Raw genomic sequence first — 26,122 nt, 5'->3', positions numbered from 1 at the left:
GTCAATAGATGTTGAGGATGCACTTCACTCCTGCAGAATGTTGTGTATTGTAGTTATGGGTGGTGAATAATTGGGTCAAGGTCCACAAAGGTCAAAGGTAATATGCTTTTACAAATATATTGGATCTCCAGACTGGTTAATAGATTTTGTATAGTTGTGCAGCTGCTATTGTAAAGCAAATTAGTCACTGTGCTTATTTTTAACCAGTAAGTTTTGAAAGATCAACCAAATTTCAGTTAATTATGATACTGTGAAAAGCCGAAATGAAGTTGCCATCAAGGCTTTGTTTGACTCTACCAGCCATAATGACCCTCATTGGACATTTAGTTATTAGGATTGGTTTTTGGTGGACTGCGTTCTTGAAATTTTTGTGTACCTAAGAGAAAATATCCAACTATTTATTCTGTTTTTTCCAGGGGATGGCAAGAGCCGTATAGGCATATACTATTCCTTAACATAAACCACAAGGCCACAAGTATAATGTTTTGCCTGCACTCTTGTGCTGGAGGAGCTCTACTACCCTTTCTTTGCCAATGAATAATAGCTCCAATGGCACCCTCGTTAAGATGATTGGATCCACAATGAGATGAACAGGTAGATAAAGGTCCTAGCCTTCCTACGGGTAGGTTACCCAACACTTACTTCTTTTGTCTGGCATTCCCAGAGAAGTCCCACACAATGCACAATTTCATTCATAAAAATATAAAATAAATGATAGATAGAAACATATCACACATGGAACGGTCCTCAATGTAAATTAAATACAGAAATGCCATTGCGAAGTATAAGATTTTCAACCTTTGCACAATATATATTCAAAAGAATTATTGTATATCAACATGACAACACTTGTGGTTATCAAGAAAGACCTAGAGGTGAAAAAGAAACACCCCCACCATTCAGGCAGCATTGTCTTTGCCTTAAAGATTAGCATGCCACAAAATCAGACTTACGGCTAAACAAGACAATCCAACCCAATTCAAAAAAAAAAAAAGACAATCAAGGCAAGAAATAGAATCCTTGTTGTCTTTTGCCTGATCAAAATATAATTCAGATACTGTATATGATTCTCGTACTTCTGCATGATAACTACTACCAGAATTCAGTAGTTTTAGAATCTCTTGGAAAATTTGCTAGGGGAAGAGTTTTTGACCTCCTCCATTTCGCCAGACACCACGCACTGGCAACCCTCCAGTGAGGTTCTGGACATCCACTGCTTCCGGATCTGAGTCAGGATCTTTATTTTTGAGGTCCAAAAGTGATGCCACAGAGCCATCACCTAATCGAGCTCTGAGGAACTTTGAGGATTTCTTTCGTTGCTTACTCCCTCCACCACCGTCTCCTATATTTTGATTAGATACACTAACAGCTGATGGGGAATCATTCTGGCCCCTCAGCTTCATTAAAGGTTGACTACCAGTACTTAACTCCATGTGCTGTTCAAAATCCGATTCCTGTGATTTGCCTTTGGATGCACGGTACCCATCCTTGGATAACATCTCCGCCTCCTGTTCTAAGGGCTTATAGCTTGATTGCAGTTGCTTTACGGTGCTTAAAATGCTATTTGCTAATTTATCCTTTGAATTACTATCTTCAGCAACTACAGACTTCCCTTTACCTTTCTTAGAGCCTTTACTGTCTTTCAAGTGGGCACTACCACGGCCCCAACCATCACCTTGTGGACCATTGCTTCGCAAACTAGCATTATAGGTCTCAACAAGCTCTTTCTGTTTCCTAGGATCAGGACAGAGTCGAGCCAAGTCAACAACAAGATGTGACAGGCCAAACTGCTGCACATAATACAGATATCTTCCTGTGTCAATTAAACCCTGCCGATATTGTCCAGATATGTCTTTAAAAGCAGCGTATCTGTCTTCATCAAATTCAAGAGCAGCACGCATCTTTTCCACCAAAGACCTGTTTGCAGCTTGAACATCCTCCACACTTGGCAAGGCCTGGCTACTTGTGGGCAACTTGTGAATTTGTGCTGCAGAAACTGGAGGAAAATCAGATATTGAAGGTTCCACAGATCTTCTCTCCACAAGATCTGGGGCTGATGTGGAGTGGCTGATCCTACTAGTGTTGCCCAAGTCCCTTGAAGAGCCAGCTGACAGTTGTGCATGGGTCGAACGAGGTTGAGCCAAACTCGCATAAGTTGATTTTGCCAGTCCATTACCAGTGGAGGTATTGGTCTGACCAGTACTACGTGACATTACAGGTCCTGAATTTGTTGCAGGCCTAAATTGGGTAGAAGCACTTGCTGGTACCACTGGCCCACGGGTAGCAGCTGGCCAACCCTGAACTGAATTAAGAACAGTCACATTTCTTTGGCGGCGGAGATGTGCTGCCATATTGTTACTAGGCAAACCTTCTGAGTCCTGTTTTGGTTTTTGTTGACTGCTGTTGGGTGCCATACCGAGGGGAGGAAAAGAAGATCCTACCAAAGGAGCATTCCTTGACCCTTGCCCCAAGGCTTGAAGGTACCTTGAAGATGATTCAGAATCCGTTGTGGCTAATGATTCAAATGGCTGAATGATTGGATCAATATCACTTGCATCCCCAGGGTCAGGGGCAACTTGCCCATTGGACGAAGATGATGGATCATGAGATGTACGGTCTGCATTAGCTGTCTCCAAACTTGCTTCAATGGCCATAGAAAGTTGATCTTCAGAAGAATCACGTCGAAATGTTCGTCCTCTTGCACGACGACGATCTTGCTCACTACTTCGATACCGAAAGCTAGTTGGTATCTGCGAGGAAAAAGAATAAAAGAAAATAAATAAGTAACTAGCCAAGGGGAAAAAAAACTGCAAAAATGAATATATTCTTCATTGATAAAAAATCAGCAATACATGACATTGTGATCCAAAGATAAAAAAATAAAAAAAGATAAATTATGATGTGCCAACAATTGATAGATTATACATGCCTGCAGAGCAGCATTACGCTTGGAACGTGACATTCGTCCTCCATGTTCAAGAGCATTGTGTCTCTGAAATATCAAAAAGGAAAGCAAGTCAAGCTATTGAAATTACTCCAGAATACCAACTACAACAATATAGCTAAACCATTTCATAAAAATTCAAAATAAAAAACAGGCATATGCGTGTACACATGCAGTGCACACTAAAATGCTACATTCACATGCAATATGAAAATATATTACCTTCAAATCTGCTTCGGATTGATAAACAATAAACTTTTTGGCAAGGCAGGCCTCATCTTCACATAAGAAATGCTCTTGACGGAAGTGGATCTGTGACAGAGAGCAGCCATTTGTTTATACAGGTATTCTCAAGCTAAAAACAACAATGAAGTGTGGACTTCACAAATTTATTACCAAAAGAAGGGAAAAAAAAGAACAAGCATCTTGCCTCGAGGTCATCGTAATTCTTGTAATACTCATAGTGTCCAGGATGTTGCCTACATTCAGCAGAATAAAAATCATGAACATTACTAGTCTTCATTGCAATCAAAGCATAGGATTGTCTTTCTATGTAGCAGATTGCTTGTTTACCTTTGGCATATATGGCAGGTATAATGTTCAGTAGACATATGCGAGTAAAGTTCATTTTCCCCATAGAATGGTGATCTGCAAAATTCACACGTAGGATGCCCCATAAAACCACCCCTTTCACTCTCACTTCCATCCACCTCAGAGTCTCCAGTGTTTATATGCTGTTTCAGTTGTACTTTAGTATATAGCTTTTGTTCACAAATAAATACCTGTATCACACAAAGGAAGCCAATGAGGTCCTCATGCAAACCATATAAGAAAAAGATGGCTTTTTCAAAAACCCAAAATCATAATTTTTTTTTTTTTTTTTTTTGATAAGTAAAAACCCGAAATCATATAGGAAGTCAGGTATATGCATTTCACCTTCCTCCCTTCCAAACAAAGACTACACATAAACAACTTATGTTGATGGAATAAATGACCCTTCAACTGTTGAATGTTCCTGAACTTTGCTCGACGCTTTGGGCCATCATTCGGTTGCCCCTCCACATTATCACATACACTGCAGGAAAGCCTGCACATTGCCTTGATCATGTTGTAGTGGTCCACATCATCAAAAAACGCTTGTGTATCCTCATGGTACCAGTATGATCCCACTTTACCCTCCTTTACATCGGAGGGCAAGATGGAAAAGTCATTAATCAACCTGGTGTAATCTCCTAAAGCCTGCAACAATAATAAATTCACATGGATTTTAGAATAGATTGAACAGCTGCATGGACAAGGAGTAGAAAAAAAGAGCATTAAATCAACCTCAATCTATTTTTCTAGGTAAAAAAGAAAATTCTCCTAAAATAATGAACCTTCAATTATTAAACTGTAAGAAGCCTCTTGTCATTTAAGCGACAAAATCAGCTAATAATAAACCAAACCCAACGCGTAAAAGTGCATAGAACCCAGAACAAGGGGAAAAATAAATTCAGCATAAAAAGTTGGGAAGCTCAACATTGAGCAATAGCATCAACAACACAATCATAGTAAAAACACTGGAATTAATCAGAACAAAAATCAACACCACCACATGTCTAAAACCCACCTAGTTCAATGCTTGATTATAAATTTGACAGAAATATAAAGTAGAAAATTTTTCCCTGAAAGCTAACTGAAATTAGAGGAAACAAAAATAAAGTGTGCAGCAATGCAATATGAAAACACACAATGCAGTAAGAGAAATAGTTCGTAACTACAACTGCATCAACATGGTGAAATTGAAATTCAAAGCTACAAATCAAGAATCTAAACAAAATTCATAACAAAAAAAAAAAAAAAAAAAAAGAAAGAAAGAAGGAGAGGAAACTTGACCTTGGTGACGAAAACGACGTCGGACTCGGACTTGCAGATACAGCAACGGCGATCCTCGCAGATGAAGCGGAGGCGAGCGACGCAGGTGGAGCAGACCTCTTTGTGGCCACAAGCTCCGTACGCAACCCATTCAAGAGCATCGGCACACACAGCACAGCTATCGTCCATGTCTTTCCCTTCCCCCTCTTTCTCACAAAACCCTAATCGGACGTTGAAGACGAAGATGGAGATCTAAATTTCTAGGGTTCAAAGAAAGGGGCGGCTCTGAACAAAAGACCCAAATTTTACTTTTAGAATTTTTTTTTTTAGTGTTTGAAGAAAGTGATTTTTGTGTGTTGGTTATCTATATATATAGAGATTAAGGTTTATGATTGACGGAATCGGAGTTGAAGTTGGATTCGATGGGGTTGAATATGGGTGGAGTGCTAACGTCTGCTCTGAGAACCTGAGGATTTCAAAGGACAATGACATTATATATAGTAATTTTCAACTCTCTTTTTCTTTTTCTTTTTTTTCTAAGGCGGCGGATTTGGGCTGCAGCTGAGGGCAATTGGGCTTTTATTATGATAAAGAGAACTCCCATTAGGAGTAGGATTTCCATTGCTCCCTTTCTTTTTCCTTTTTTTGGGTAGTACAAAATAGTATTTAAAGTCAGTCTTGTTGCTAAGATTAGAGAGTGTGTAAGTGGGTAATTTGGAAAAAAATATCTAGGACCACGAAATTTTTTATAACTTTTTGTCATAATTGTGATGTAACAAAATGTGATTAGTGAAAAAAATAGTAAGATTATATGTAAGTAATGGTTAACCACTCATGGTCTGTCATATTAGAGTTGTGGTATAAAAATTGTAGAATAATTTGTAGTCCTAAAACTACTCAAATTAGAATTAAATTTGTTTAAAGTCCATGAGTAATTCTTAAGTACTCTCGGAATAACTCACCATAAATGTGAGAGAAAGGAGCACCATTTATCCATGTTCTAAGAGTGCCTAAGAATTTTTCATGACCATGAGCATGTTAAAGAAATTAAGAAAAAAAAAAATCTAGCATGCTAAAATTCTATTAAATATTAGGAATTTTAGGCAAATCATTTATCATTGATACAAAAATTCAGAGCATGAGAATGGTACTTTCTTTTCTCACATTTATGGTAGAGTCCACTCATTAAATTTATAGCGGGATCCACCATAAATGTGAAAGAAAAGAACATCATTTATCTATACTCTGGAAGTATCTAATAATTTTTTATGACCATGATCTATACTCTGGATGTGCCTAATAATTTTTTATGACTATGAGCATGTTAAAGAAATTAAGAAAAAAAAAAATCCAGTATGCAAAAATGCTATTAAATATTAGAAATTTTAGGCAGATCATTTATGATTGATACAAAAAATCAAATATTATCTAGTGTTATTTAAAAGAATAATTAGGTGTTACAACTTACTTCTTTTTTTTTTTTGGATGATTGAGAGCATTAGCATTTAGGGGGCATAAAAAACCCCCTAGTTGCTATTTTACCAACTAACAAGCCAAAAGTCATCATTATCCGGGTATGTATTGCTAAAAAAAATTAGCAATCGTGAACAGTGGGTTCTTAAATATAGAGCCTACTGTATCTTGGATGTAAAACCAAAAAAATAATATTTTATTCTCACTTTCTCTCTCCAAATAAATTAAAAAAACACCTTCTTGTTCCTCTCTCTCTCTCTCAAACCAGTGTAGATCAGCAACTCTCCAGTCTTTATCTTTCTCTCGGCTTTCTCCATCATAACCTCACCATGGGTGTAGACTGGTAGTGTTGTGGTGGAGGTTCGGTGGGTTTGGTATGGGTCTTTTGCGTGGTTCTCGGTGGTTTGTTTTGTGAATGGTGGTGGGTTTTGGTGGTTTGCTAGGTATATGGTGGTGGTTCTTGGTGGTTTGTAGTGGTGGTTCAGATTTTTCAATTGTTTTTTTTTTTTTTTTTTTTTTAGGTTGTGGGTGTCGTTGACGGGCAGAGAGGGGGGAAGAATTGTTGGGTAGAAGAGAGAAAAAAAATATTTTTTATATTATTTAATTGGGTTGTATATAAAAATAAGAACCGAGATGTTGGATATATTGCAAAATGAGTTGCTAAAATAAATAAAGTAGTATTTGAGAATGTAAAATATGTATTTTTTTATATCCTCAAATGTGAATGCTTTAACTAGCTCTTCAATTTTAAATATTTTCTTTTGCTTCTAGTGAATCAAAAGGTAATCTGATGAATCCCCCACGTTTGCTAGACAATAAACTACAATAAGCCAATAAGGCTAAAACCATGATTGAAGACTAGTAATTGCGTAGATTTTGATGATTATTAGGCTAACAATATTGATCTTAAACCAAAATTCAAAGTTTCAAAAAAGAAAATGCTTTAAACAAGTACTGCTATTGAATTCTAACAACCTTTCTAGCAAGTTTGCTAGACAAAATGTACACTATTAAAAAATAAAAAATAAAATTTAAAGAACAACCTTTCTAGCAAGTTTTCATTTAGATATATGAGGTTCGCCGACAATGACCTACATTCTTACAATTGTAGTGATAAAATATTCTAAAAACATAATGCTCATTTGACTGTTGATAGACATAGAAAAGAGAGGTTTAAAGCATCCACAGCAGACGTTGTAAAAAAAATGCCATTTTGAAACATCAAACACTTACTTTATTATTTTACCACGTCATTTTACAACATCTCATTTATCAGATGTTTTATACTTCAATTTTATACATTAAAATAATATTTACACCACATTAAAATAATATATCAAATTCCCCCCTCATCCTCATCATCATCATCATTATCATCATCAACTACCACCGCAACAACAACCAGAAAAATGGTTGCCGCCACAATCACCAGGAAAAAAAAAAAACCACAACCACCAAAATCAACCCACAACCGCGAAGAATCCACCAAAAAAAAAAAAAAAAAAAAAAAAAAAAAAAAAAAGACAAACATATCAGAAATCATCATCATCATCAACCACCACTGCAACAACAACAACAACAACCAGAAAAATTGTTGCGGCCACAATCACCAAGAAAAAAAAAAAAAAAAAAACCACAACCACCAAAATCAACCCACAACCGCCGCCGAATCCACCACCAAAACAGAAAAACAAAGACAAAAACAGATCAGAAATCATCATCATCATCAACCACCACTGCAACAACAACCACAACAACAACCAGAAAAATTGTTGCGGCCACAATCACCAGGAAAAAAAAAAAAAAAAAAAACCACAACCACCAAAATCAACCGCCGCCGAATCCACCACCAAAGCAGAAAAACAAAGACAAAAACAAATCAGAACAGAGATCGGCACCACCACCGATTCGCCCACTAGTCGACCCACGCACTACCATCGATTCGCCCACCACCATAACCCACAACCCAAACCCACCCATCACCGATCTGCCCATCTCAACCCACCCACCGCCATAACCCACAACCCGAACCCACCCATCAAACTACAGCCAAAAAAAGTGAACGGAAAAAAGAAAAAAAAAAAAAAAAAAAGAACCCGAAGCGGAATAGAGAAGATAGATGAACGGCGGCGTCGAGTGGTGGTCTTTGGTGAGATCGGCGGCGTTGAGTGGCGACCATTGGTGATCGGTGTGCTGTGGAAGATGAATAGAGAAGATAGAGTTGAGAGAGAATACAGAGATGAGAAGACGGAGAGAAAGTGATATCTGTGATGAGGAGAGAGAAAACGAAAATAAAATAATAATATATATTATGCAACATCTGTCCATACTGTGCTAAAATTGTGATGGTACTGTAGCATGTTGTAAAAGTTTAGCACATTTAACACATCTGATAAAGGGGTGTTTTTAATGTTTGGTGTGGCAAATGTGCCAAATATTTGACATTTGGCACATTTATCACACCTGCTGTGGATGCTCTTATAGAAATAGGTGGCTGGTGTTGTCGTGTTGGGTATGCTTGATAGAAAGTCGTGGTTTGCCGGAGAAGAAAAGAATATAAAACAAAGAGTGGAGAGAGTAGAGAGACATCCAACGAAACAACTATTAATTTAGCCACTTAAAAATATGCAAGAAAAGGAATGACAGATATACAAGAAGCAGCTTTAATCCCAAAAGGAAAAAAAGAAAAGAAGCTTTAATCATCACCTTTTATAGGACTATAATGGAATTCCACTTAAATTTAAAAGTTTGGATATGATGATGGATTAAATCTCAGTAAGCCACTTGTCCAAACAATGCCTTTGGAAGACTTGCAAAATATGACACTCAATTTAAGTAGAAATGATGTGTTGTTGGCCTAAACTTCTCAAAAGTTTAAGTTAAAACTCACCGGACCCAATATGTAAACAATAATGAAAACATGATGTTGTTTCCTATTTAAAACTGCAATTTAGATACATCACACAAGGGTTACTTGCTCTTATCCATTCCCCAGGTGGTGTTTTTGTGTCTTCTATGTTCTACTACTGACTGACTTCCATTCTGCTGTGAAGTTCTTTCTTATCTCATTGATAATTCTGGCCATAAGGGGGGGAGTAAATGCAATGGCATGCGAGTTTTATTCCAGGACAATTGCTCTGATAATTTCACCCTATAATATAACCACTTTTTCTGCACTGAGAAAATGTCAAATATGATTTCTTGCTAGTTCCAACCAAACTGTTTCTCATAAGACCTCATTATATACACTCCCATACCATTTTGATCACTCAATTCTATTTATTATTCAATATCATGCACATGTTTATGCATGTGCTTTACCAAATGAGTAGACTTTGTGTGTCTATAATATTCTTGGTTTGAAAAATACTAATACGATGTGGATGGGTGAACGAACTTCTTGTCACTATAATCCATAAGATCCTACAAAATCTCTTTCTATTGGCTGATTGTTGCATGGTGCTAAGCTGAAACCCAACAACGAATTGGGAAATTTTGATAAATTGTATTTAGGCTGTGTTTGGTTCGCGTAAAATCATTTCCGGAAAATATGCTATTTTCCGGAAATGCTATTTTCCAGAAAGGAAAATGTTTTCATGTGTTTGGCTGTCACAAAATTTATTTTACGGAAAATTAATTTTGGTGTTTGGTTCGTTTAATCAGTTTACCAGAAAATACATCAAATCCGGCGAAACGCTCGTCCGACGAGCGGCCGACGAGCGTCCGACGAGCGGCCGACGACGCTCGTCGATCCGACGAGCGGCCGACGAGTCGATCCGACGAGCGGCCGACGAGCGGCGCTCGTCGATCGACGAGAGACGAGCGCGCTCGTCGATCGCGATCGTCGATCGACGAGAGACGAGCGCGCTCGTCGATCGCGATCGTCGATCGCGTCGCTCGATCGACGATCGCGATCGTCGATCGCGCCGCTCGTCGGCGCGATCGTCCCTCTCTCTCTCTCTGATCTGGGCTCTCTTTTCTCTCTCGCGCGATCGTCCCTCTCTCTCTCTCTGATCTGGGCTCTCTTTTCTCTCTCGCGCGATCGTCCCTCTCTCTCTCTCTTTTTCCGGATTTCATTTGAAGTGAAAATGAAGACAGAATTCATTTTCCGTGGTCAAGGCTTCAAATTTCGGTCAACCGGAATTCGATTTCCGGAAAATAACGTTTTCCGTCACAGCCAAACGCCCCATTTTCCGGAAATTGATTTCCGGAATTCGTTTGAAGTCGAATCAAACACAGCCTTAATGCAACGAATGCTTCTTTCTGATTGGATAGCAAAAAGCCAAAAGTGTTCGGATCAAACTTTGTGTGGATATATTCAAATGCACTTGGTAGAATTGCTCACGATAGTCCACTCCTGTATGCATATTCAATGATTTTAACAACCAGGGATTAATTCTAGCATTCGTATATATTCAGCAAATTGGCATTTCTTCAAACCATTATTCGTATCAAAATACATGGATTTTATTCACGATACAAGAAAAAAGACAAAAGAAAAATCACACACAACAACACACGTTGCTCAATAATATGAAAAGTCCATTAGATATCGCATGATATCCAAAGTGGTTCCTCAAACTCGCCTCTTAACTCATCTTCGTCTACATCCTCACTCCTCAAACACAAACGCTCCAAATCCAGCTCCTCCCCCCCCGTGTACCACGCTGGAGTGCCATTTTCATAAGCATTACACGTCAGCCTCCTCAGACCGCTCCCATCCAACCTCACCACGTACAGATCTCCATATGGCTGAAACTGATTGGGCCACGACACCGGCTCAGCCGTCACCCCACCCAAATTAGCCGTAAATAACAGCCACTCCCCATCTTCACTAAAGCACACGTGGTTTATCCTCTCACTGACCACGTCATCCGATCCTTCTGATCCCGCCACGTGGATCCTACGCAAATCAGAGCCGTCCGGTTTAACCACGTAGATGCCGAATGTAGCCACGTCGTCAGGGTTATGTCTGTTAGATGAGAAGGCGATGAGATCTCCTTTAGGTGACCAACTGGGCATTGTATCAATCCACGACCCCTCCGTTAACCTCCGTAAGCCGCCGTCAACAAACTCGCCGTTAACGGCGTCAACTATGTACAAATTTTTGAACCCAGACCGTCCAGACCGAAACACAATAGACTTGCCGTCAGGGGAACATGACGGAAAAGCGTTATTCCCCGTTTCCTCCTTCGTCAAAATCTTAACGGCGCACTTGACGTCTCCACCATCACCGTTGAGATCCGATGGGTCGAACTTGATCCTAGCGATCTGGACCGTTGCTTTTGCTGACTGGAATATCGGTCCCACCGAGGTGTAGATGACGTGTTTCTCTGTGGGACTCCATGCGTTGTAAAATGCTGTACGGCCTTTGAGTAGGGTCCACTGCTTAGAACTGTTTGATTTGAAGACTTTGACGCCAGAGTTGGTATCAAAGTTGGGATTAAACGCGACGAAATCGCCGTTGGGAGAGAAAGAAGGAAACGAAGCGTTTATTCTGAGCATTTTGATTGGTTTTATCGGAGACAAAACCGGGTTCAGGTTTGGAATCGTTGACTCGCCCTGAGTTGACCCGGTGCCTCGGAACCGGTGGTACCCGATGAACTTTGAACCCGGGGAGACAAACGGGTTGTAATGGTGGAGATTCGGGTTCAGCGTCTCTGTGACTGGGTGAAAAGTCTCTGACTCGATGTCGAATATCTCCACGTGGCGGAAATTCTTGCCGCGCCTCCGAGTGGCAACGGCGAGTCTATTCCCGTCGTGTATCGCCGCCGGAGTGAAGCAGTGGAGCCCCGGAGGTGTGACCCGAGTGGCAGTGTTTGGAGGGCCGGAAAGTTTGAGATTTTCCGGGATATCAACTCGGAAAATGCTCCACCAACCATCTTCAGCTTGGCGGTGAAAGTAGATGACTGAGTCACCGAACCAGGTGGGCCAGCCACCTCGTTCGCAAACAGTGACACGGTTATCCGGGTCGGATTCTGGGAACACAACTATATCAGTGTTTAGCTCGTGGATCTCACCGCCCCAAGAACGAGACCCGTACGAAGCAACGGCTATAAACTTTCCAGACTGAGAAATAGCTGGACTGTAATCAACAGAACCTAACGGAGTCAAACGGGTAAGGTCCAGTTCATCGATCCGGGTCGAGTAGAGAGCGGACCAGCTCTTGAAGAGCCGGCCGGGATCTTCGTGAGCGGAGATGAAATAGACTCGGTCGTTATTCACGACGGGACGGTCGTGGAAAAGACTTGAGGGCACGAAGGGTAAAGATTTGGGAGAGGACAAACCGGGTCGGGTAAGATAAAAACGGGGCGAACCGGTTCGTTCGGAGACGAAGACGATGGTTTGGTTGTCATCGAGGAATTGCGCATTGAAATTGACAGAGATACCGTCAGTAAGGCGGTGCTCTGGGCCGGAAGTGGTGGGTTGTTGGGGTTGGAGTTGGAGAGAGAAGATGTCGAAGCCATAGTTGGACCTACCGACTGTGCTGAAGATGATGGTGCCCTTGGGAATGGGATGATCCATTTGAGAGTGAGTGTGGTGAGAGTGGAGACTAAAATAATTAGTAGTATTAATAAGGAGAAGCGGGGAACCTGATGAACCAGTGGTAATACGCATGAGGTGACGTAGCATTTGTCGTCTTTTCTTGACTAATCAGTAAATCCACTCCGATCAAATCTTGCAATGTATGAATTTTCAAAGAGAAAAATGGATTGGAACGGAATCCTCAAGAGATGGGAACTTGTTTCCCAAGGCAAAATTTTTGTATGATAAAGAGTTTTATACTTGCGTTTAAGAAAGATTACCGACATGGGGATGTAGCTCACATGGTAGAGCGCTCGCTTTGCATGCGAGAGGTACGGGGTTCGATACCCCGCATCTCCATCTATCTATTTTTTCCCCTTTGTCTCTTGAGTCTTTTATTCTTGTGAGGAGAGATGGGTTCAAAAAGCCAAATTGAATTTGGCCAAGCCCTTTTTCAAGTCAGCATATGACTAATGGGCCTTCAGATAAGGCCATAAGGGTGACACATCTGCTCATGCTCATCCATCTGAATCTGAAAAGTGCAGGCAGATTACTAGACTACGATTCTACTAAGCTTATGAAAGAAAGTTGAAGAATGGAATGGGCGAATAGCTAACCAAATTATAGCCATGAGGAAATTAGTTTTAGACTTGCTCCACTTTTATAATGGCAGAGATAGCCAGTCACATTTTACAAGCTCCCTAATTTTTGCAATATAAAGTAAAAGCTCCCTAATTTAAGAGGAAAGTAAGCAAAGTCTATCAATTGTAGGCTGTTCAAAGAGATTAGAGACTCACTTACATGTGCAGTATAAAGTTGAACATATTTCACTAAGATTGTGTAACCAGTGAAACATATTTTGTCAGAGTTATATGATCAGAACGATACTGCTTTGTGCTTTTCCTCTTTAGTTTTTCTAGAAGGCTAAGATGCTGCTGGAGAGTATGCAATCTGCCGAAGCAGATTGTACCTTGTTCTACCTTGTGCTGATTAGCTATACTTTTGCAATACTCGTGTCAATTACCAAATTTCATCCCAAAAAAAATTTGTCAAATTGTCCCTAGCCAAGTCCAAACTGAAGAGATGAATGTTATCGTGTAAATGTATTTCATTCACTTGCTAAGCAATTCTCAGAACTCTACTCATTTCAAAACTTGAATAAGAGTGTCATACAAAAACACATTCTAGCAAAATTGGAAATCATACAACCTTACATAAAAGAAAAAACAAAGACATCTCAAAATTGATTAGTATGTCTGGCAATCAGTAAATGGTTTTCAGGAGAAATGCTTGATGGAACATATTTGACAAACTCTGTTTCTAAACCACATTCCTTGACCCACATCAATCTTCCCATGTCAATAATCTGCTTGCACATAAACCCCAAGACTGCCCTTTCAACTGCTTTCATGTTCCTCACAATGTCTTCAACTCCACTTGCATCTCCACCACATTCTTTATTTTCACTGTCATAGCATGAAAAAAGTAACTGCGTCAATTGCTTAAAATGAAACACCAACCCAAATTTTTTTCCAAAATTCCTACAAGAAAACTTGAAGAATGAATCTACATTATGACAATTTCAAACTAATTACACAGACTCTAGAAATGAAAAAAGTAACTTGGTCAATTGCTTAAAATGAAACACCGACCCAAATTTTTTCCCAAAATTCCTACAAGAAAACTTGAAGAATGAATCTACATTATGACAATTTCAAACTCATTACATTGACTCTAGATGCAATTTGACATCAGGAACTTCAGGAAGATCTGAACCATGGTCAGCATCTACCGCCCAGCTGGTAAACCATGTAATTGCATGAAATTCTTCCTTGGTGATCCCCAAATGTGATAAATATTTTTTACCTGCAGGGTGGCCAGGGTCACAGAGCTAGTGAGCTCATAATAAATTGATCTAAAATTAATAAACATGGCCAGCTACTGTTTCATATTTTCAGGGCAGGATAAATTGATTACTTGTATAGTGTTTCCACTGGCAAAGATGATGGCAACATGTTGCTATAGCTAGACCTCTCAGATTCCGATTAGCACTGCAGTGTTTGACACTATTCTGACTAAAATGTTCAGCAAGGCAACATCTTAGAGTCAAATCTGCAGCCAAAAGTTATAAAAGATGAACTTATTTTGTCACTCAATCCTTCATTAATGACAGTTATTTACATAAAATGCAGTGATTATCCTATGAATTTCATAGTCAAGGTTGTATGGAAATTGCATAACAATTACCTGTAGCAGGCCCACAAAGATGTTTACCAATAGCCAGGTAAGGAGATCCTCGTAAAGACTCAACAGCATTCAAGTTTAAATCCTCAACTGCAACCGTTGAAATTTCACAATGTAACAAGGTATGCACGCACAATAAATTGTTATCTTGTTATATTTTATACATAGCAAGAATTCAGCATGTAGATATATGCCATCACTTTGTGACATAAAACTTTCAGAAGGAACTTAAATCTATAGAAGTTTTTTGCTGGTGAGTATAACATAATACTACCCTCAATAGAGTGGAAATTCGAACCAAGATAACTACAGCTAAGACAATATAGAAGGATATAACTAAGAATCTAAGAATCCTCAAACAATGCAAATAGGTATCAGACAGCAATATGAAGCTTACACAACTTAAATTCTATGTAAGAAAAATGCTTCATGCTGTTTAAACAGCTAGATGTTACATTTGTTAATCCATAATGCTAAGTACTTTCCAAATGCAAGTGCTCATGGCAGTGGTAAACAGACTATAGCATCACTAAAACACCACCACCTTCATTGCCAGAGTTGCTACAAAAGAACAAAAGCTATTCAAACCATCACAACACTAAATAAAGTTGTCAACACTGTTTTCACCACCACCATTATCACCAATACTCATTCCTCTCTTGAGTAGTGTAAATTGACTAAACCCAAATACAAGCTGCATAAAAGAAGCTAGTGGTACGCAATGTATTATTCATGAAGTACACTTAGCCTTCAAAATATACTATATACATGTTCATGCTCAAGCAAGTACCCATGGTTTGTGAGTTTGCATAAAATCATTGGAAACAATTGAATTCTAAATGCATTACATTACCTAACCTTGTAACTTGGGTTATGCAAAGTACAAATTTCAAAGATTTGAGTCTTTCTTAAACATAGGAGTATAATCTTAGTTAAATGTTCCAGAATAAACATGTCCTATCAAAATGATCATAAAATACAGAAATGATCTAATAAGGGAAGTACAAAATATGTTTTCCAACAACAATATTCCAGAGATCCTTACTGTCAATTCTCAAACGCTCTAATATCAAGCTCTCTTTCTGTCGCAAGGATCGATCAGCCTATGAGTAGCAAGCATTGGCACAACATAAAATTAATATCTCTTATCAATCTCAGTTCAAAGAGTTCACGAACAACTCCAAATTAAGTTATAAGAAATTACAGCCAACATTAGTCTTAATCTAAGAAACAACCAAGTCCAACCAAACTAACCTTCAGCTTGTATGACTTCCGCTCAACTAGAAAAACCCTTTTGATCCCATAACAATCAGCAAGCATTTGTGTCAAATACCCTCTTCCTGCACCAAATTCAACCACTGCAGAGACACCATTTTTCTCATCTTCAGATGCCTCCTCACAATCACATTGTGCCCTCCCAATAGCATTCTTCAACACCCCAAATTCTTCCAAGTTCCCTAGAATCGATGCCTGTTGCATAACATGTTTCTCCTGAAATGGCAATTTCCTGCAAACAACTCATCTTACAAAACCACACCAACCCCACAAAAGCAAAATATATAAAAGCAAGAAAAGCAAACTCTTTTACCTATCTATTTCTCTCTTCATCCATACATTGCAAGCTTCTGGCATCTTATATGAGTCCCGGATATCCTTACATATTAACCCATGAACAGCCTCAATCTTCTCAATCAATTTACAGAAATCAGGCGCACTCATTCCATAAACAGCACGTCTCTTCATTTCAGAAGATATATTATCCAAAGACTCCGAACCAGGCTTATTTATTGCAACCAAATCTTCAACCTTTTCTTCTTCTTCTTCTTCATCATCATTATCTCTGCCAGCATTGATACCCTTTTGATAAAAGGGTTGGAGAGTCAAGGATTGAACTTGTTTGAGTAATGGGCATCTCTTCACATGCCAATCAAGATTTTCTTTGAGCACAGAGCTATTGAATTCACACAAATACCATGCTTAGAGTAAAAAAAAAAACCTTTCAGCAGAGAATGAAAATAGGAAGTGGAAGAAGAACGGAAGAGAGATATTACTGAGAAGGATCAAGTGGGCATGGAATCCACTGGCCATTGGACCTGGGGTTGTGGTTGCCACAGAACCTGCATACACAATTTGATTAAGCAAGAGTTTGAGAAATCAAAAGACGGAACAGAACAGAGAGAGATGTTGGTTATACAAGGAATCGTGGAGAGGGAGGTTGGCACAGAATCTGTTCTTTTTGGGAAGCCAGAATTTGCAGCGCCTCTCCTCCATAACCGAAGCTTTTTAGAGTCCAATAGCTTTAGTTTGGAACTCGGTCTCCTTTTGCTGCCGAAAACGTTCTTTAACTTTGCGTTTCCCCTGTTTTCTCTTTCAGTTTACATTTGTTACAAAAAGTCAAAAACTCCGAACAACAGGATTTGTTATGTCGACCTTTTTAATGTAGTCGTCTTAATAAACTTTAGCCCAAACATTTCGTTTCCCTACGTTGCTCCTTTTTTTTTTATTTTTTTATTTTTATAGCGTGCAACTTTGCATTACAATGTTTTAACTTTGTTAAGGAAAACTAATTATATTACTGGAAATAAAAGGGGTTACCAGTGCGTTTAAATATCGTTTATTTTGCTGAAAATTGAAAACTAAAAATGATAAAAAATAATTTCTGGTTATTGTTCACACTAAAAAAAAACTATTCATATGCCTTGATACTCACATGAACAGTGCACAAGGTACTGGTAAAAAAAAAAAAAAAGGGCCGAAATGCAAAACGTCCAAATGTGGACGTGATCCAAACGCTCACTACATATCAAAAAATAATCTTATGAGATGATATTATTAGACATCTCTTTCATAGATATGTGTGAGTCTCATATATGTGAGTCTCACATATTGTGAGAAAGAGGTCTCATAATAAAATTGTCTTCTAAAATACATTCTTGTATTTTCTCAACCAAAAAAAAAAAAAATGAGATACCTTCTTGTACATGTTAACTCAAGTTCTTCATTTTTAAGAAATCTCTTCAGTAACAACAAATAATAAACCATTTTATAACAATCTATCGTAAACATTTTAAGGTAAAAAAACACCTTTCGGATTTCAATTCTTCCTTATAAGTCCATGAGATTTTCATATCAACCAAATTGAGCACTGAAACTAAATTACTTTAGCTCTTATGGAAAGAAAAATCATATGAATTTCAAATCTTTAAGTTAAGAAGACTCACCAATGGATTCATGCCACTAATTACATTAGTGTCATGTGATTTTTCCATCCATTAAAGCTAACAGAAGTTAGTCCCATAAATCAATTTGAAAGATATGGAAATCATAGAGTTACAAAGAAGAATTGAAACTGATGGTGTTTTTGCTTTTAAACCACATTTTAAGAATTGAAACGCAGAAGCTTGGCGGTGATGTTGATTGATTTAGAATCGTCAATACGGTGCATTTTAGGCTCTTCTTGATAGTCTTTTAGGGTTTTGGAGAAAGGAAACCGAAACAATTTGTTTTGGAGATAGAGAAAAAAGAAGTTGAAATTTTTGGAGTTTAAAAATGGTACAAGTCTCCTATAGTTTTATTTTCTTATTTGTTCAAGAAATATGTTCACTGCTGCTTAAGCAAAGCAAAATTGGTTTGCATTTCCAATTGAAACCATTTGCAACCCTTACTTAGTAATAAAAACCTTATTCATTTTGATTACTACATTATGTTCATCTAATTTCTTGGTTTGAATTGAAACTGGTATAGCTGTTTGACACAGGACAACTAGAACAAAATTGATATAACGGAAATGTACGGCACCGAGATCCCAAGACCTATAAAGGCCCTTGGGCCCAGGCCCAACAGGAACAACCCCATTGCCCTAAGCCCTTCTTGGATCTGCCTTAGCGCAAAAAAAAAAAACAATTTCGGGCCTTGTGTTCCGATGTGTGCTCGGCATATGTTCCCCGAACAAGCTTATTAACCGTGTCCGGGTTAATCGTGATATGCTCGGTAAACTGCATTACCGAGCACCATCAACTAAGCTAGAACCAAGTTCCAAGGTCATAATTGTTGCACCCCACTCTCACCTAAAAATCCACTTAAATCAGATAATACTGGACCTTCAATAGCACTAACAGAGGCTGAAAACGTAATCTCACCACTAACCTTGGCTATAAATAGCAGAAGTTTGGAAGGAAGAAGGGGTTCAGAGAAATAGAGAGAAAACAGTCTAGTGAAAAAGTGTAAACAGAGTATTACTTTGAGTCTCTCTACCGAGAACAACGCAGAGTAGGGGGGAAAATAGTTAGATCAAAGGATTGGTACAAACTCACTTCACGCCGTGAAAGGGGGCAAGGGACATCCCCGGCAAACCAATTGCCGCGCACCCTAACGAACTCCTCGGCGGAGTTCTTGTTCGAATCAGGTAGGCATGATATCAGCCGTACCCGATTATCTCGTGCCTTTAGATAATAGTTGGTAGCTTTGTTACCACAAAGTCTATACATATCGTTAATGTCATGGTAATTTAACTGTAAATTGAAGGTATGGTTCAACCTACTGACACAGCTAACTACCCGGTAAAAGTTGGGGGGAAGCTGATCGGGACACAGCCCGTAATACCTAAGTGTATCGGTCAAAAGGGGATCCACGGGGAACCTAACCCCTCCTTCTAAGATTGCCATCAAAGGAAAAAAGGCTGTGCCAAATCCTCGGTGGAGATCAATATCACTCTCGTGGCAGTAAGCCACATCCACGTCATCGGGAATACTAAATGTGCTCTTAAAGGAGGCCAAGGCATCCGAGGATTCTAGAAGGTAAGAGTAACCCATCTATAACACCTAATACTATGAAAGGGAACTTGAAGAAATAAGCTGAAGGAATAGAAAAAGGAAGAAAAACTTACTTTGGGTTCTAAGTAGGAAGAGAACACTGGGCAAGAGAATAAGCACACAGAGAGTTGGTCGGCAGAGAGTAAGCACGAAATATCAGAGGTAGAGGAAAAATGAAAGAATGTTCTGTGGGGAACTATTTATAGAGTCAGAAAGAAGGGGGGGCAAAGAAGCGTTTAATCAAGCAGTAAATGGGCACGATTTACAAACGACCCTACGGATGCCAAACGTAAGCAGAACGCGTGCCGCCCCGATTCACGAAGCGTCAGGCAATAATGACGACTGTACCTAGCGCAGCGAAACGACGCGTCTTTTGAGATGAGCATTAATTGAGAACCATAACGACGATTCCCAGGCCATAAAAGTCTCCGAGGTCAAGAGGCTCGGCCAACTCCTTGATTCTTCCCGGCAACCGGGTATGAATCAACGGGGGGCTAATGTATGGCACCGAGATCCCAAGACCTATAAAGGCCCTTGGGCCCAGGCCCAATAGGAACAACCCCATTGCCCTAAGCCCTTCTTGGATCTGCCTTAGCGCAAAAAAAAAACAATTTCGGGCCTTGTGTTCCGATGTGTGCTCGGCATATGTTCCCCGAACAAGCTTATTAACCGTGTCCGGGTTAATCGTGATATGCTCGGTAAACTGCATTACCGAGCACCATCAACTAAGCTGGAACCAAGTTCCAAGGTCATAATTGTTGCACCCCACTCTCACCTAAAAATCCACTTAAATCAGATAATACTGGACCTTCAATAGCACTAACAGAGGCTGAAAACGTAATCTTACCACTAACCTTGGCTATAAATAGCAGAAGTTTGGAAGGAAGAAGGGGTTCAGAGAAATAGAGAGAAAACAGTCTAGTGAAAAAGTGTAAACAGAGTGTTACTTTGAGTCTCTCTGCTGAGAACAACCCAGAGTAAGAAATCCTCAAGCCCACTACAAATAAATTGTGAGCCCAAGTGATTTAAGGCCCAACAGCCTCATACTTGGTTCTTACAGAAAAAATAAAAGATATGACCTAGGAGTCAACACCTAGGCCTTGCTTGGAGTCAGCACCGAGTGGGGAAGCCACTAGGAGTCAGTACCTAGGGTAGACCTGGAGTCAGTACCAGACCAAAAGAAACCAAACGGCCATTTTTTCATTCATCAAAATATCAACTATCTCTTCAAGAAGTACAATAGGTTGCTTATAAAAGATTACTAAACCCTAGTTCTAATTGGATCGGAAACCCTAATTGCCTTATTACAAAAATAACCTTGTTTCCAAATTAAAATACTAATAGCCTAATAAACTAATAGGACCTAAAACATAAAAATACAATTGACTTACAAACATAAATAATATTAAGTAATAATCTTCTTGCATCTCCCGCATCACTGCTACTACTACTACTGGCTGTAGTAATTGTGGATCATTCACTTCTGTTGTAATTTTGCTAATAATGGACAGAGCTCACATTGGGATCCTAAAGTGTTTCTAGGTGTTGTATAATTTGAAGTTTCAGTCTTGGTCATCAGCTCTTTGTTGGTTAACTTTAGCCAAGTCTTCGCTTCATGCTATTATCCTGTTCCAATTTCACCGTGATCATTGACTACTTTTAAAACATTTCTTTAAAAATTGTCCTCCAGCAGGTGTGCAAATTTAAGATGCTTGATATGCTTGCAAGTCTTCACTTAATGCCTCTTCTTGTTAGATGGTTTTGATATTCAATCCATATCTTGAAGCTCAAACCTAATGATCCCTTCACAACAACATCGCCACTTTGCCTTCGAAAACGTGGCTTAGCGGTCTATCTGGTAACGCAGCCACTACTTTGGTAGATTAGGAGGATTTTCAAGGATGCATTGGGATTGGATCATTGGAAACGTGAAATAGCCAATGTCAAGAAGCACCAAGCACAGCAATTAACATGTTTGAATCATCTTATACATTCAAGATTTATACATGGTGAGAGGGAGTTTGCATATATTGGATGCATGAAATATATTATAGTGTTAAGAAGTAACGTCAATTTTTATGTTCTTTCTTCTTTTTCGAGTAAAAATAGGGTCGATTCGTTCCTAGGAATTAAACCTCTGAGAAGTCATTGGACCATTAGACCATTGTTATCAAATCTTAAAATCCAATAAAGATATTTAGGGTTCAAATATTTTCTTCCTCCACTCTCAAATTATCAAACATTTGTGATTAACATCAATGATGTTCATCTTAAAATTGTGTATAGACTAAAGGGATCCTTCCAGACTTTTTGCAGCAACATTCACTAACCATATACTGATACATAGAAAAAAAAAAATGGAGAAAAATTTGTGCTTACATCGAAACTCTGGTCCAATACCATCTAAATCTCAAAGATTAAAAAAAAAAAAAAAAAAATCTATAATTAAGACTAGTCCATAGAAAGAAAAAAAAAAACGTGGGATTTAGTTTTATTAATTTTTGGGTATGTTTTAGATTTAGATTTATTTTGTATCACAGAACAAAGAGCTAAAATGACCCCACAAATGCTTGAGGGAACAATCCAGGCAGAACTGAAATTTTAATTTTTTCAATCTGTACATATATCCAATAACACAGGACGTGAACCAACGCCAAGGAAAAATACCTGTAAATCAAACACATTTGTTAGTTTCATCATATCTACAATTCAAGGGGAAAGCAAGTTGGATAAAGACGATGTAGATAAAATACCATATGGGAGCCCATGGCGTATTAAGCTCTAGGAAAGGATATGGCCACCTGAGAGATTCAAAATATGTTACTAGCTCTAGAATCAATATCTGAGATATTAGAAAGAGTGTTTCCTTAATCCAACACAGCTACTGAAGGGGACAGAAGAAAATTATACATACCATTCATAAAAACCACATGCACGAATGACCCACTGGAAGGTAACATAGAGACAGCTCCACAGCACAAAATATGCAAACCCAGACCAAAGAAGTGGCTGAAAAACATTATGGAAATAGGATCATCAATCTTGTGAACTCAGATTACAGGAGAGTTAATAAAAATGTTCATTCATCCTCCACCCACTCCCCCCCCCCCACAAAAAAAAAGAGGTACTATTTCTATGCCAAAAATACTGGCTAGGCAATCTTAGCCATCTAATCTGACACCTTTACATAAGATGTAAGCTGTTTATATAAATATACTTTAATTTTGTGTGTGTGTTTTCCCGGACAATTTAAAAGCCTGTGAAAGTTCACTCCTAGCTTTCAGCTTCTAAATGTTCGAATACTTACAAGTCTATTGAGAGCTGTATCCAGAATAAGAAAAACAGCATTCAAACTATGGATACCACCAATCAACTGCCAAGAAAACAAACACATAAACAGTGAGGAGAATATCCATTATAAACTAGCAAATAAAAATGATGATAAGAAGAACTCAAGCAACTTGTCTGCATTTTCTTATAAACAGTACAACTAAAGAAGAAAAAACTGTTCTGTGCATCAATAAAAGATGGAAACTTTTGAAAAAAACAAACAAATGCGTGTCATAGTAACCATGTATGTAAACAATCAGTTCCTAGCCTGCACACACAACACACACACAGACACACTAATACATTTAAACTGCTGGTTGTAAATTCGAATTTACAAAACTTTAGTATTATTAATGTCAAATAGTGAAGAAGAGGGAAGAGAAGATCCAGAGTACGCAAACAAGCCATACAACATATAAAGTAAAGAAAATAAAGGCAATTATGTGCAACAAGCTATAACCGTATATTGCCTCAAAGATATTTTGAGGAAACAGCCAAACAGGATAAGTAACTAAGCAAAGGAATGCACAAGATATTTGGATTACACCATATAAAAAGCAGACAATCAAGACCTACAAAACATTTATAAGTTTAAATTACATAGATGAGTGAACAAAAGGCAAAAGGCAATGGCATATTTTTGGCCGTAGAATCAAAATGACCCTGAATTGATTCTTCATGGAAGGAGCTCAACCTCGAAGAAATATGCAGCTGAAATCAATGTAATTACATAATAATGCATTTAATTTTGCTAAGCTCCTATTGCGCCATGTTACTGGCAAATCAATTTGTCTTATTAAAACTTTGGCTATTCAATCCCCTAGTTCCATTTTGAGAGCAACTAAAGATTGTGATAGTATGAAGAACATTTTTTATGGGAAAAAAAAGGTCTGATTATTCACTAGAAGTGGACACTCACCAGGGTTATGCTAAACTGATCACCCAATAAAAATGGCACAAGAATACACCAAAACACAATGTCTGTTAGCATCACAGCACCTGCACAAGTCTGTCGAAAATAGAACATTAGCTTCAAACAAAAACTTGAAAAAGCAAATTTCAGAAACTGACAAAAGATTTAAAATATGAAGTTATTTTTGCCACTTAGTAGCACTCTGAGAACCAGTAATCTATTTAGCTTACAATTAATGCCTTGTGTAAAAAAATTATACCACAAACTAAGAAGAAGAGCAACCATTAAAGTTGGTAGGTAAAATATTCAAGTGAGAGTGAAGGCATCAGCCTAAAGGAACTACAAGGATTTAAAGCTATTCTAACAAGAACTTCAGTAACTACAGCCAATGAGTTATAGCTCAAGTGACACACCCTTCTCCCATATTAATGGGATGGAGGGTGAGGTAACTTATCAATTAAAAAAAAAAAAGATATCCAGGAACTAAGAAAAATGAATCCATTACATTAGAGAAATTTCATCACTAGTTTCAAGTAAAGGCTTCAAAGATGACTAACCTGGTATGTAATTAGCATAAGATATCCCCAAAGTCCCACTTTTTGCTGAATCTCCTCCAATTCCCTTTGAACAGACTCAGCACTATCCCCATTTTTAGAATGAGGTTTCTTGGAGGACAACCGGCATCCATATGCAGATACAATGGTCCCCAGCTACATTATGTGTAAAACAAATGGGTATGGTTTTAGTTGATTTTTAATATTAAAAAAAAATAATTAAAAAAAAAAAAAACCCATAATTCCTATGCATATCTTGGAAACCAGAGCAATGAATTTAGGACAGCAACTAATGGAAATCCTTGGTGTAATGGCAAGTGATTCCACCAAAAGTGACAGGTCGCTGGTCCAAGTCTGGAAATCAACCTTTCCAATAAATTGGGGGTGAAGCTGCCTACCATGATCGCAAGAGTGAGAGCTTTGTGCTCTGAGTATGACCTTTTAACTAATGGAAATCCTTCATACAAGAAATACAACAACAAATATATAGGCTTGTTATAAACTTATAGCGCTTGACATACCGCAAAATAGACCATGACCAATGCAAAAGTCCACCTACAAATCAATTACATCAAAGAAATATAAAATTAAACAGCTTTAATTCTTTTTTTTTTTTTAAAAAACCCATAATCTGAAATTCTTCAACAAGCATAAATGAAATGACAATGATTAAATTCTTGAAACCTAACCAACACATGAGATTCATAAGAAATGGAGTGTAAGTAAAAGCCAGAAATTGAGAAATATGGTCTCACTGGGTATAGAAAAAGAAGCAAAAAGCTCCTGCAAAGACAACCATTTCGTATAACATCCAAGCCAAGCAAACGAAAGCGAAAGCTCGATAGTAAAGAAGCCAAACGGGACTGAAGTTTTTCCAGCACGGAGTCCACAAGTCAGCGTAATCGAAAGGCTGAGCTTTCAATTTTTTGACATATCTCAGAGCCAACACAGCTGGGGCAGCGACGATGAAAGCACAAACTGGAACTTGCCATTGAACCCAGTATTGTGTGTCGTCCCAGATAGACATTTCTAAGAGACAAATATCTAAAACAAATGATCGAAGAACCTTAAAACAGTGGAAGGACGCGTATGTTGCTGCAAATGAAAAGGAAGTTCAAAGACCGTTGAAAATATCACCAATGACCAAACAACATGAACATGACCAGTCAGGAAGCTCTTTGGGTTATTTTATAGGCCCATAAAAATAACTTCTGGTCCTTCATAAGTTACTTGTTTCTGGTCCACAACCCCCCCAATTTAATTTTCTCCAAAACTAGGTGATATATATATATATATATATATATACACACACACACACACATATATATATATATATATAAAATTTATACTATTTATAAAAGGATTTCACTTTTTGAATTGGACTTCTATGTGGTTTAGAAATATCTCTAAATTTTATATTTAACAGGGAAAAAATTTGAGAACAACCTGATAAAATATTTCTTCACCTCTACTT

The 26,122-nt window shown here is 38.3% G+C and overlaps 4 protein-coding genes and 1 non-coding gene across 6 annotated transcripts; 1 reads left to right on the top strand and 4 right to left on the bottom strand.

The window, feature by feature from the left end:
* Positions 1 to 783: 783 nt before the first annotated feature.
* LOC115971344 (E3 ubiquitin-protein ligase HEL2) lies at positions 784 to 5,307 on the bottom strand. Its single transcript, XM_031091209.1, has 7 exons — positions 4,820 to 5,307; positions 3,881 to 4,183; positions 3,518 to 3,726; positions 3,375 to 3,423; positions 3,167 to 3,256; positions 2,930 to 2,992; positions 784 to 2,750 (listed from the first exon to the last, which is right to left on the bottom strand). The coding sequence occupies exons 1-7, from the start codon at positions 4,985 to 4,987 to the stop codon at positions 1,134 to 1,136; spliced, it is 2,499 nt and encodes an 832-aa protein (XP_030947069.1). The 5' UTR covers positions 4,988 to 5,307; the 3' UTR covers positions 784 to 1,133.
* A 5,356-nt stretch (positions 5,308 to 10,663) lies between these two features.
* LOC115972036 lies at positions 10,664 to 12,928 on the bottom strand. The gene has a single exon (XM_031092173.1). It carries the CDS (start codon positions 12,902 to 12,904, stop codon positions 10,817 to 10,819), a length of 2,088 nt encoding a protein of 695 aa, XP_030948033.1. The 5' UTR covers positions 12,905 to 12,928; the 3' UTR covers positions 10,664 to 10,816.
* Positions 12,929 to 13,083: 155 nt separating this feature from the next.
* TRNAA-UGC lies at positions 13,084 to 13,156 on the top strand. The gene has a single exon. It is a non-coding gene; the product is annotated as a tRNA-Ala (tRNA).
* Positions 13,157 to 13,902: 746 nt separating this feature from the next.
* Positions 13,903 to 17,413, bottom strand: LOC115969804 (tRNA:m(4)X modification enzyme TRM13 homolog). The gene is made up of 9 exons (XM_031089419.1): positions 17,235 to 17,413; positions 17,092 to 17,157; positions 16,629 to 16,991; positions 16,295 to 16,547; positions 16,086 to 16,143; positions 15,044 to 15,130; positions 14,774 to 14,908; positions 14,524 to 14,662; positions 13,903 to 14,262 (listed from the first exon to the last, which is right to left on the bottom strand). The coding sequence occupies exons 1-9, from the start codon at positions 17,309 to 17,311 to the stop codon at positions 14,034 to 14,036; spliced, it is 1,407 nt and encodes a 468-aa protein (XP_030945279.1). The 5' UTR covers positions 17,312 to 17,413; the 3' UTR covers positions 13,903 to 14,033.
* A 4,904-nt stretch (positions 17,414 to 22,317) lies between these two features.
* LOC115972281 lies at positions 22,318 to 25,824 on the bottom strand. Of its 2 annotated transcripts, XM_031092500.1 has the most exons (8): positions 25,404 to 25,819; positions 25,170 to 25,203; positions 24,652 to 24,804; positions 24,101 to 24,190; positions 23,159 to 23,224; positions 22,766 to 22,860; positions 22,605 to 22,652; positions 22,318 to 22,518 (listed from the first exon to the last, which is right to left on the bottom strand). In XM_031092500.1, the coding sequence occupies exons 1-8, from the start codon at positions 25,673 to 25,675 to the stop codon at positions 22,401 to 22,403; spliced, it is 876 nt and encodes a 291-aa protein (XP_030948360.1). In that variant the 5' UTR covers positions 25,676 to 25,819; the 3' UTR covers positions 22,318 to 22,400. The 2 variants fall into 2 exon arrangements, with proteins under 2 accessions (XP_030948360.1, XP_030948361.1); XM_031092501.1 differs by lacking the exon at positions 24,101 to 24,190 and having other exon boundaries at positions 25,404 to 25,824.
* Between the last annotated feature and the right edge of the window lie 298 nt (positions 25,825 to 26,122).

Source organism: Quercus lobata, chromosome 12 (genome assembly GCF_001633185.2).
Source record: "Quercus lobata isolate SW786 chromosome 12, ValleyOak3.0 Primary Assembly, whole genome shotgun sequence".
Classification (NCBI taxonomy): Eukaryota; Viridiplantae; Streptophyta; class Magnoliopsida; order Fagales; family Fagaceae; genus Quercus; species Quercus lobata.
This window is presented reverse-complemented; position numbering and strand designations above follow the sequence as displayed.

Bases quoted from the DNA above. Each gene is read 5' to 3' on its own strand.
- LOC115969804 (XM_031089419.1), bottom strand. From the start codon at position 17,311: ATGGAGGAGAGGCGCTGCAAATTCTGGCTTCCCAAAAAGAACAGATTC. The intron at 14,909-15,043 runs GTAATTGTTATG...TTTTGGCTGCAG, and splicing joins TCTTTGTGGGCCTGCTACAG to ATTTGACTCTAAGATGTTGC. The intron at 14,263-14,523 runs GTAATGAGTTTG...ATGCTATGACAG, and splicing joins AAATTGCATCTAGAGTCAAT to TGAAAATAAAGAATGTGGTG.
- LOC115971344 (XM_031091209.1), bottom strand. From the start codon at position 4,987: ATGGACGATAGCTGTGCTGTGTGTGCCGATGCTCTTGAATGGGTTGCG. The intron at 3,424-3,517 runs GTAAACAAGCAA...TGCTGAATGTAG, and splicing joins ACCTGCCATATATGCCAAAG to GCAACATCCTGGACACTATG. The intron at 3,257-3,374 runs GCAAGATGCTTG...TCTCTGTCACAG, and splicing joins AGAATTACGATGACCTCGAG to ATCCACTTCCGTCAAGAGCA.
- LOC115972281 (XM_031092500.1), bottom strand. From the start codon at position 25,675: ATGTCTATCTGGGACGACACACAATACTGGGTTCAATGGCAAGTTCCA. The intron at 24,805-25,169 runs GTATGTCAAGCG...CACATAATGTAG, and splicing joins TGGTCATGGTCTATTTTGCG to CTGGGGACCATTGTATCTGC. The intron at 24,191-24,651 runs GTTAGTCATCTT...TATTTTCGACAG, and splicing joins TTATGCTAATTACATACCAG to ACTTGTGCAGGTGCTGTGAT.
- LOC115972036 (XM_031092173.1), bottom strand. From the start codon at position 12,904: ATGCTACGTCACCTCATGCGTATTACCACTGGTTCATCAGGTTCCCCG.